The 11010-nt window shown below is 57.5% G+C and overlaps 1 protein-coding gene across 1 annotated transcript; it reads right to left on the bottom strand.

Moving 5' to 3' along the window:
• Positions 1-3617: 3617 nt before the first annotated feature.
• Positions 3618-10903, bottom strand: PtA15_10A271 (uncharacterized protein; the record flags this gene model as incomplete). The annotated part of the gene is made up of 20 exons (XM_053160430.1): positions 3618-3846; positions 3930-4039; positions 4100-4321; positions 4390-4475; positions 4542-4625; positions 4690-4813; positions 4887-4914; positions 4990-5440; positions 5515-7609; positions 7670-7923; positions 7992-8194; positions 8256-8442; positions 8503-8584; positions 8657-8814; positions 8881-9019; positions 9087-9738; positions 9795-9889; positions 10034-10174; positions 10292-10643; positions 10749-10903. The coding sequence occupies 20 exons, from the start codon at positions 10901-10903 to the stop codon at positions 3618-3620; spliced, it is 5847 nt and encodes a 1948-aa protein (XP_053024405.1).
• Between the last annotated feature and the right edge of the window lie 107 nt (positions 10904-11010).

Raw genomic sequence — 11010 nt, 5'->3', positions numbered from 1 at the left:
ATGGGATGTTGAAGCGGTTCAAACTGTAGAAAACCAGAGCCCTTCATAATCCCTTGTTGCAGTGGTTGCCTGCACAGCCATGTATGCTGTATACAGTCCATGAAACTATTTCACATTGGTCAGGACTCAAAACAAAAAAATGAAACTTGGAAAAAAAATCAGATGGACAGTGTTTCTCTTTTGCTGGACCAGAATACAGTTTGGCAAATTTATGTGGCTTGTACTTGACACTGCGGCCGGCACCATCAGACGGTCCTTGTTCTTAACGGTTTGTCAAATGATGTACATAGTACAGGCTGTCCATGAGACAGACCAACACAGTCAGAGGTTTCATGTTTTCCTAGTTCCTGCAATCAGCACTGCAAGAGCTACGCTTCGCTACGAAAAGCGGCGCTTTTGCGTAGCAAAGCGGAAACACGCTACTCTGGATCCAGAATAGCGTTAGCGCTAGCGGAAAATCGCTACTTTGAGCAGTAGCGAAGCGTCAGAACCGCTACTGCAGTTTTGGCCTGCGCGTAGCGAAGCGCTTTTTTTTGCCGCTTTGCTACAGTATAGCGCAGCGGAAAAATTGACACTTTTTGGTGCTTTTTGGCGCTAATAGCGCTTTTTAGCGCCAAAAGCGTAGCGAACCGGGTCGCTTTTGTGCCAAAAGCGTAGCGGGCATCTCTGCCTTTTGGTGGAAAATGCCAGAAATAGTACACAAACATCAATCCTCCATCATTTTATGATGTGCAGTATTGATGTTTGAATGGTGCTATGGTAGCGCAGCAAAATCGCTACAGTAGTGGTTTTTCCGCTACTATAGCAAGAAGCGTAGCGACTTGCCGCTACTCTGCGCCAAAAAAAGCGCGCTATTTTCTTTAATTTTTTACCCTTAAAAAATGTAGCAAATAGTGAAGCACCAAGTCCGCTACAAAAAGCTTAGCAAAGCGAGGCTAAAACCGCTACGCTGCCGCTTTCTGTAGCGTAGCTCTTGCACTTTTCCTGCAATCAACGGTGGGCGGCTCCGCTAAACTATCCGTAGCGTGCGCTATCCGCCAGTTCAGTGTTGCGTAGTTCCTGACACAGTTCTGCTAGCTGTAGCGCCCGCTCCGGGCGGCTAGGCTACACTAACGGGCGCTACCAGCGCGATCAGCTTTTGTAGCGGTTGTGACAGCTCTGTTTATGAAGCTTAGGGCAAAAACCCGTCAAAATAAGGGTTTTTGGGCCCTAGCACTATAACTGTGCTGATGTAAACACTAGTAATGTAAATTACTAAACTTGTTTCGTGGTAATTTAGCCACTACAAGGGTTTTAAACACTCTTTAAAAAGAGGAGGATTTATTATGTAATTAATAATATATAATTATTAATTACAGGGAATAAATTTGGCGTAAAAAGTAGGTGGTAAGCGCTTAAGCTGATTGGCTGCTTGTCAGAGGCGGGGGTCTTACGGCAACTACTTTTAAGGATAAAGCTTGTAAATATGCTAATAAGGGATTTTTGATATTTAAAGGTTTAATCCAGTGGGTTTTACGTGCTGGGGATGGTTTAAAAGGAAAAGGGGATACAATAGTAGCAGAGGAGAATATTCACGGCAAACTTACAGTTTATGGGCGGTGAATGGTCTGGGGGATCTTTTCCTGAGGGCCAAAGAGGCCTCTATTTATAGAGGGGACTTCAGAGGGCGTAAAACACTGAGTCCTTTCTCCCTATGGGAGTATCCAGGGCTGTAGCCGTGAAAAGGGCTTGGCTGTGGGTATTTTAATTGTATTGAAATAGACTAATTTCCCTGACTCTGTCACATGACATATTTATAACCAATTGTCATGTGAAAGAGCTTCTGTAGAAGTCTACATAATACTTTCACGGGGTATTTTTACACGAGTAATATTACTCATTATTGTACAACAGTTTATTTTTATGTACTTTAATTGTTTTACTAAATTTTTGTATGTAATACTATTTTTGGGCGCTTTCTGTGGCCAATTCTTATTTATACAATTAGTACATGAAGGAATAGGAATAAGGGGGTACTTTGAGTGGGTGACCCCCCTTAATTTATGATGAGGAATCTGATTCTGCAATAATAATTCAATAATTATTATTGTTTACTGAGTTATTGCAGTCTTTTGGATACTTAATGTATCTCTAAGGCTGACAGGTTGGATAGCACTGCCCGCGCTGATAGCGGCAATAGAGGCCCTGTATTTCCAAGGGGTGCCTGTTAGCGGCAGCAGGCACACACTTCTGGCTACCGGAAAACCCCATCATTTGCAGATTAGATCCGCTACGATGCGCTGAACTACTGACTGAATTTAGTGTAGCGGCCCACCATTACTGCAATCCAGCAAATGCTGTTTGTTAAATACAATTTTTTCTGATGTCCCATTGCACAAGCTCTGTATAGTGCACGGCCATCATGGCCCTCACTCAGCCCACTCCCTCCTTGGGGGAGCAAAGCAACCTCAGAATGAGGGACTTACGCACTATGTCGCCCCTGAGGCAGCAGAGAATCAGGCCTTCTGGTGGGGCCTTTTTTAAACCCAATCTCCCGCACGAGTTTCTGCACCTTTTTAGCTCTAATTTTCATTTCTGGGATGGCCCCAGCTGTCTCCATTTTTCTGCTATTCTTTCTCACCCCCACTCTGCTAGTTACGCTGCAACCAGTGTTATAACACCATCCATCTCAGATTCTGGACCGCGCAGTCAGTCACAAAAGACCATCATCTCAACAGCCTCCCAAGGCCCTGAAAAATAGTGGTAATATGTGCAAAGATTATTCATGATCTTGTGTGTTTTCTGTTCCCTCAGAGTGTCATTGCCCAGTGAGAAATGGTGTGTCCAGACAGGATCAAAAAAATGCCATTTTCCTAATTCTCTCAGGCCACGGGGTTGGCTCAGGAAGTCCCTCCTTCGGAGGGTGCCTGCGGGCCCTCCAACAGAGAGACTCCGTCAAGTCAGACCACAGCCATTGGCGCATCATCATGCAGGAGTCAGGCTCGCATGCACACACTGAAAAAACAGATCATCCCCGTCGAAAGCCGCCCACCGTGTTCGGAAAACGACGACGAAAAAGAGGAGCTTGGGCGGGACGAAAAAGGGACGGGAGATCTAATCTACAGCGGCGGGGGTTTCCGTGTAAGCCCAGGCGGGTCTAAGCATCCACGCACGGCGGGCGATGAGTGCAAAACGAACAAGAGGCTGAGCGAGAGAGAGGGGGCAGGGATAAATACAGCAAACCAAGACGGGAAGGAAACTCTAGATAAGGGCGGGGGGAGAGGAAGAGGGGTGCTTTGAGGGGAGTGATTACAGATATCATGGTGCGAGAGCGAGGAGCGAAAGGCCGAATGCTTAGAAGTTTTGTGGTTCCGGAGAAAGAAGAAGCTCTATATGTTGAAGACGACGACGCGGTCCCAGATGCGGAGGATATTACAGCCCATGGACAGATGGTGAAGGCACACGACGAGAAGAAGAGAAACGCGGGGTTTCGAGCGGATCCCATGCGATAGTACAGCGCGCGGAAGCGCGAATATATATACAGGTTTTCCAAGACCAGTGGAGCGAGAGAAGCGGCTGAAAGCGGGGGAGGGAGGGGGGAGGATGTTTCCAAGACCAGGGAAGCGCGGAGGGGAAACTCAGTAGTAGCCTAGTTTATGTTTGGTGATCGACGACGAGCGGCGGCAGGGCGAGGAGATGGTGCCCGTCGCGGGGTGTGGGGGGTAGGCGGGGCTGGCGAACAGGCGCAGGGTCTTCCGGAACCGGCGGCGCTCGACAACCATCTTGAGGATGCCCTGGATCTTCTCGAACTTGACAAGCTCTTCGATCTTCTGCTTCGTCGCCTTCCGGTCCAACAATTCATGCAATCTAGAAAAACCCAAAACCAAGAAATCATTAAATCCGGCCTGGGTTTGTGCTTAGGGGGGGGGGGGGGGGGGGGGGAGACTGACTGCATCGCTTGCTCGTCCTCGATCAGCGTGTAATGCGCGACCAGCAGCATCATCCGATTGAACGAGATTCCGCGCCCGGCCTTCTCGGTCAACAGCGCCTCCTGATAGAGCTAGATGGCGAGAAGCCGGTCAGGTTTCTCCGGGATGAGGAGGGGGGAAAAAGGACGGACGTGGTTGAAGAGCTCTTTGCGCTGGGCGACTTTGGCCCAATCGGCCTGTGCGAGCCGGCCGTTGAGCTCGTCGACGTCGAGCGAGCGTGCAGGATTGACAGCACTGGCGACCGTCCACGCGCCGCGCTTGGCCTCGGCGCCGATCCCGGCGGCCCCGTCGACCAGGTTCCTCATCTTCAGGGTGTCCGGGTAAATGCTCACATCAAACGCCCCGCTCAAACGCTAGAAAAACCCATCCCATCTCACATTGTCAGTCTTTCTGGTCTTAAATACGGGCGGGCTGTGCTTACCGAGAAGAAGGGGATGAATTGGTGCCGAGCCAGGTATCCCGTCCGGTCGCGGTCCACCTCGGCCCAAGCTTCCTTAAACCTGCGCACTAAACCGGCCCGGAACCATGAATTAGCCTCCTCTGAATCCCCCAGCAACAGACTCAACTATGCACCTTCTTCGCGATCGATGGCTTTGACTTTTCCAAACAACTGGAAGACGTAAGCGAAGTTATCGACGACCAACCCGGTGAACATGTCTGCGAAAGCCAGGCTCGATGAGCACGAAGATCTGTCCCGACGGGGGAAGGGAGGCCAGCTTACTGAGGACGATGTACATCGAGATGACGTTCCACGAGATGAACAAGATGTAAGCGGCGGCGGCGCTCCCGCAATCGTTGAACAAGAAGTTAGGCGACGAGACGCAGTACGGCGGCTCGACGGTGTACTGCGGAGGAGAAGAAGTCAGTCGGGCGCGGGCAGTGAAAGAAAAAAGGGGTGCTGAGAAGCGAGGAACTGACGTCGTGCATGAAAGCGTTCCATCCCTCGCTGAGAGACAGTGGGAAAGAAGTTTCAGTGGATGATTGTGAGCGAGAGAGAGAGGGAAAGTGAGAGAAGACGGACCCAGTGCTTTGGATGGCGAGCATGACGAGGGCGTTAGCGAGGCTCTGGTAGTTGGAGTAGCGGGTGAGGGAGGTCGGGCCGGCGCGGGTGAGGCTGAAGTTCTCGACGAAGAGGATAGCCCAGACGAGGAAGAAGACGATCCAGAGGCCCATGAGGTTAGCGATCGAGGGCAGGCTGGACAGGGCGGTCTGGAACAGCTGGTTGAGCTCGTTGTTCTTCATCACCAGCTTGAACGCGATCGCCACCAGGAAGAACTTCTGGAACTGGATCGTCACGTTCGTCACTTGTCCCGGCAACACGATCGTCGGCACCGTCGTCCCAAACGTCCCCGCGATCACCACCACGTCGTAGATCCGCCACCCGTTCTGCTGGAAACTTATCCAGCCTAAGCCCAGCAGTCCCACCACCACATCCACGAGATAAAACGTCGCCAGAACAAGAAACGCTCCGTCTGTAAAAAAAAAAAAAAGTATTTCAGCAATCATCATGGCAAGAGAGAGAGAGAGAGAGAGAGAGAGTACGAACCGCGATAGACATCGAGCTTGGTATTGCTATTAGACCTCGCCAGGGTCATCAACAAGCCGACATGGATGACGTAGAGGGTGGTCATCATATTGGACCACCAGCCGTGCTTGAGGGTAGCCTTCTGGTAGCACCAGTCGCGGACGGAGCTCTGGGGTCTGGCCTTGGGGCGCTTGGAGGGCTGCTGGAGATAGATGAGTTTCTTGAGGTTGATCCACTGCTGTTGCTCGGTGGTGAGGAAGGCGGAGCCGGAGCGCTTGAGGAAGGAGTTGATGATGACGGCGAGGAAGAGGGTGAGGACGATGGTGGCGCCGAAGAGGTTGTAGATCAGACTGTAGATCGCGTTCCATTGCGAGCCGTCCTGCTGGGGCTGGCTGTCCTTTCCGGTGATCGACATCAGACTGGTCATCACGCTGATCCAGCCTTCCTCGGAGATGATCTCGAACAGGATCGACACCGCCGTCCGGAAGGAGTCGAAGGAATACACGTAGGGGTTCTGCCAGGCCCGGGGCATGAGGAAGGCGAAGGCGGCCGGGGCGCCCTCGAGGCTCGGCGGGGCACTCACAAACTCGTCGATGCATTGCGCCTTCGTCGCCCTGCTCGAGTCGTTGCAGCCGTAGAGCAGCCCGGCAAACAGGTTCTGGCCCCAGACGGCAAACGGGACGATGTACATGATTGTGAGGACCGAGGCGTCCATGAGGTTCCCAAAGCCGAGGATCAGCACGTTGTAGAACGTCTCGCGCATGCTCATCGTCAGGTTGATCATCCGCAGCGCCCGGAAGGCCTTGAGCGAGCGCGTGAACCGGCTGGTCAGGCCGCCGTAGACCAAGGAGGCCAGGATATCGGAGACCAGCGTGCCGAGGACGAGGAAGTCGATGCGGTTCCAGGTGTTGAGGAGGTAGGCGTTGGGGGTAAAGATGAAGCCGTCGGCGAGGACCTTGATGACAAACTCGAGCACGAAGAACAGGCCGAGGATGACCTCGGCAAGGGTGAACCAGGTATAGATCGACTCGCCGTTGATCAGATAGTAGTGCTGCTTGTAGACCGGCGTCGCGATGGCTGCGACGACGACGCTGCCCAGGATGGTGCTGAAGACGATGAGCTTGAAGACGATGACGCCGATCTTGTTGGCCGGCCGGCCGAAGGTCCGTTCGCCGTAGGAGGGCTCGACGAGATACTGGCAGAGCTTGCGGAGGGGGTTAGTCTGGGAGATGTACCAGAAGACCTTATCGTAGGTCGGATGGTCTTTGATGAACTGGGCCTCTCGCTCGAGCTTCTCGGTGTTCGAAGTGATGTAGAACTGCTGGCGCTGGCTGGGGTTCATGGAGAGGAACTCCATCTGGCGGGCGGCCTCGGCCTTGGCGCGTTCCTCGGTGGTGATGTTGGATTTGAGCAGCTGGGGATCCGAGAAGGGGCCGTCAAACGGGTCGAGCAGGAAGGCTTTGCGGGCCCGGCCGACGAACGAGCGATGGTCGGAGTTGGACTTCTGGAGGCCGGGATAGCCGTCGCCCTTGGCGCCGTGCGGGCCGTCTTTCGGATGCAGGAAGTCGCGCACGACGGACTTGCGGCCAGGCAGGACGGTCTCGGCGGGAAGATCGTCGGCATCGAGGGTGATCGTCTCGTTCCGACCAAGCTTGTTGTTGGAGGACGGGCGGAAGTAGGGGTTGAGGCGTTTGAACCAGGCCGGGAGCTCGGACTGGGGGTTGGAGCGATTGATGAGCGCGCGGATCTGTTCCTTCTTCTTCTGCTCCTCGGCGACGGCGAAGCCCTCGGAGATGACGGCGATGAACATCTGGAGGAGGACGAAGTTGGAGAAGAGGAACCAGAGGGAGAGGAAGATGGCGGAGATGAACGCCTGGCCGTAGGGCGCCTGGGCAGCCATGCCCGAGTACAGCACCGTCGTCCAGTTCTCCGACGAGAAGATCTGGTACATCGCCAGGAACGCGTTCCACATCGAGTAGAACGTCATCTCCGTCTGGTCCGACTTGGGGATCACCCCGCGGAGGTATTGGGCCGCAAACAGGGCCGCGAAGAAGTTGATGGCGAGCAGGAACAAGATCATGTTGACTAAGCCGTTGAGGCTGCCCCTCAAGCCTTGCTACGAGACCGAAACAAGATCGTCAGCATAGTTGTAGGGGTTCAAGCTGTTGAGACGTACCAGAAGGTTTCCGGTGCGCGGGAAGGCGACGATGACGCGGTAGAAGCGGGCGATCTGGAAGACGGTGAGCCAGGGATAGACGACGGAGCGCTTGATGGGGGGGATCTGGATGAGGCTGGTGAGGATAGCGAGGCCGACGTCGGCGAGGTTGGTGCCGGAGCGGAGGAAGAGCCGGGTGGAGGCGGGCAGGTATCCGGCGAAGCGGAGCAGGATCTCGGCCAGGAAGACGATCGTGAAGTAGGCCTCGATTTGGTCTGAAAAAACACACACAGTCGTCAGGCTATCCCGCTTCGCGAGAGAGGAGGAGGGGGGGAAGGCTGACCGAGACGCGCGGCCCAGGCGGGGTTGAAGGCGCTCCGACTGGCTTGGAAGGAGAATTGGGCGAGGACGACGAGGACCCAAGGGTAGTAGAGCTTGTTGTTGAGCCGCCTGAGCCAGCCGGTCTTGAGCTTCATCTTCTGTGTCCGGGAGAGCTTGGGCGTGTCGGGGGCGAAGTCGGGCGGCGCAGGCCCGGAGAGAATCGGTCTGCAACAAAGCGGCGTCAGGGGGGGGTGCGGGCGGGGGCTCTGGAGGGGAGACGACTGACGCAGAGCTGACGGCAAACGCCGAATGCTTCGTCTCGTCCATGATCTCCGCAAACGTGTTCGTGATGACGGCGACGAGGATGTTGAGCAGCCAGAAGTTGAGGACGAGCAGACAGACGATGAAGAATGCGCATGAGGCGTAGTACTCTGCATCCATCAGACTGTACATCATGTTCGACCAGGTATTCGCTGCAAGAAAGGCACAGGTCGTCAGCGGGGATGGCATGGGTAGGACGGAGACAGACGGACCGGAGGCGATGATCACCACTTGCATCGCCGCGCCGGCGACGTTGTCGAAGCTCTGGGTGCCGTTGTTCGGGTTCCCCGTTTCCTGATGACGACCGTCGGCAAAGGATGAGCTGGCTGCGGGGGGCGGGGGGCAAAGGAGGAGGAAAAGACGGACCATGCAGAGTTGGCCCTGGGGGCAGATGTAGCCCTTGGAGGAGCCGAAGAGCTTGCCGGTGGCGTAGTGGACGAAGCCCTCCTCGAGGCCGGTGATCGGGTTGTACTGGCCGCCGCAGGACTGGGCCTGGAAGGTGTAGTTGCTCTGGCCTTGCGGGTCTGTGTGGGGAGGGGGAGCGGACGTCAGCGGGGCCCCGGAGAGAGTCTGGGGAAGAGAGACTGTACCGATCCAGACACAGTGGCGGTCGAAGGAGCCCTTGAAGCTCTGGACACCCACGATGCTGAACAGGGCGGCGGCGAAGAAGATGAAGAAGACGACGTTGACGAGCAGCGGCGAGGCGCGCTTGAGCGAGTTGAGGATTCTCTGCGAAAAAGCATGGATCAGGGAGAGGGAGGAGGAGGAGGAGGAGGGAGGGAGGGAGACTGCTGACGGTGGTGCCGGAAGTGACGGTGAGCAGACGCATGAGCCGGAGCACGCTGAGGGCGCGGAAGAGGTAGATCTGTTTGGCGGCCTCGGCGCCGGAGGAGGCGAGGACGAAGGCGATCCAGAAGCCGAGGACGGCGATGAAGTCCATGCGGTTCCAGGACTGGCGGAGGTAGGCGGTCTGCTTGATGAGCTGGCGCTGCTGGCGCTGGATGCCGGAGTGGAAGGGCGCGGCCTGCTGGGAGAAGAGCGGCTTGGCGGAGGCGAGCATGGCGACGGGGAACGAGTCCTTGCGGGTCGGCTGCTCGGCCGGCCGGCGAGACGGGGGGAGCAGGAGGCCGGCGGAGCCGCACGACAGGCTGGGCGACGGCTGGGCCAGCGGCAGCTTCCCGCTCGCAGCCCCGTACGGCGACGCCGGATAGCCGCCGTCGAGCGCCGTGAACGGCGTCCGCGGGCTGAAGCTTAGCACCTCCGTCGAGCCCTCGCCCCGCCCCTCGTACGGCCGCCCCGCGCCCCCAATCGCTAGCTGCCGCACCGCGCGCTCCTTCCGCCCCAGGATCCCCGCCCCGCGCGCCCGCATCGCGCCCGAACTCAGCTCGATCCACGACTCCGAGTTCAGCGCGAGCCCCGAGACGATGATCCGGGCCATACATTCGAGCCTGCGAGAGAAAGTGGTTTGAGTATGCTGACACAGGGAGGGAGGGGAGGGACGTACGTGAAGATGCAGAAGAGGATGAAGAGCACGGCGTCCTCCCAGGTGTGGAAGTAGCCCTTGGCGGGGCGGGGATGGTCCCAGACGGACTTGGAGGCCTGGATGGTGAGGACGACGGCGTCGAGGATGATGAGGAGGAAGATGAGGGGGTCGATGTGTCCGGCGTGGAAGGAGCGGAAGAGGCCGAGGCGGAGCGGGTGGCGGGGGCCGAAGAGGCCGAGGGTGTTCCCCTTGAGCTGGGCGGGGAGCGCGCTGCTGAGCGAGAGTCTGCGCCGGGAGCCGCGCCGCGAAGGCCGCAGGTGCTCGTCGGAGTCCTCCGAGTCCTCGTCGCTCGGCTCGTCGAGCCGCGGCTGAGGCGGGCGCGAGAGGCCCGCGTAGTCCAGCTCGATGCTCGTGCGCGACAGCCGGGAGGGCGAGCGGGGCCGGGTGGTGCGTCGGCGTCGCCGGGGAGAGGGCGCGGGCAGGGGCTCGTCGGCATGGTCTGTGCCGGAGAGATTGACGACCCTGCGGCTGGCGGAGCGCAGCAGATGGGTGGCGGTGCGGAGGGTGGACCTGGAGGGCTGGAGGCCGGCGCCGGCGGGGGCGTGCGGGGCAAGGGCGGCGGGGGCGAGCGTGCTGGCGAGGCCGTGGGCGAGGGTGGGGCAGGCGGCGAAGGCGAGGTCGTCGGCGGGCTGGAAGGACTGGGCCTTCTGGGAGCGCGGGCGCGGGTCGGATGGGGCGAGGGTGGCGGGGTGGAGCGGGTGGCTGGGCGTGCTGGCGGAGGCGGAGTCCTGCGAGGCCATGGGGATGGCTGGGTCGGGCGGGCGGAAGGTCTTGCTGTGGCGCTTGTGCAGCCCGTGGGGCGATGGGGATCTATCGGCTGGTGCTGGTGCTGGTGCTAGTGCTGGTGCTGGTGCTAGTGCTGGTGCTGGTGCTAGTGCTGGTGCTGGTGCTGGTGCTGGGCATGGCTGGTCGGGCTGTCTGAGTGCGCTGGCGTAGGGGGCGGCGCTGTCGAGGTGGTGGTCGGAGTAGGCGGAGGCTTGATCGGAGGAGGATGCCAGTGAGGATGCGCGGGAGGGGGAGAGCGGCTGCTCGTGGTCGTTGTCGTTGCTGGTGAGGCCGAGGGTGCGCATGGTGTGGCTGCCTAGTCTCGGTCGCTGGCCATGGCGGGTGCAGCGACGATAACTATTGGCTACTTGGTGCCCGAGGAAGTGGTCACTCAGCTTACATAATCCATCCA

The sequence above is a fragment of the Puccinia triticina genome, chromosome 10A (genome assembly GCF_026914185.1).
Source record: "Puccinia triticina chromosome 10A, complete sequence".
Lineage (NCBI taxonomy): Eukaryota > Fungi > Basidiomycota > Pucciniomycetes > Pucciniales > Pucciniaceae > Puccinia > Puccinia triticina.
This window is presented reverse-complemented; position numbering and strand designations above follow the sequence as displayed.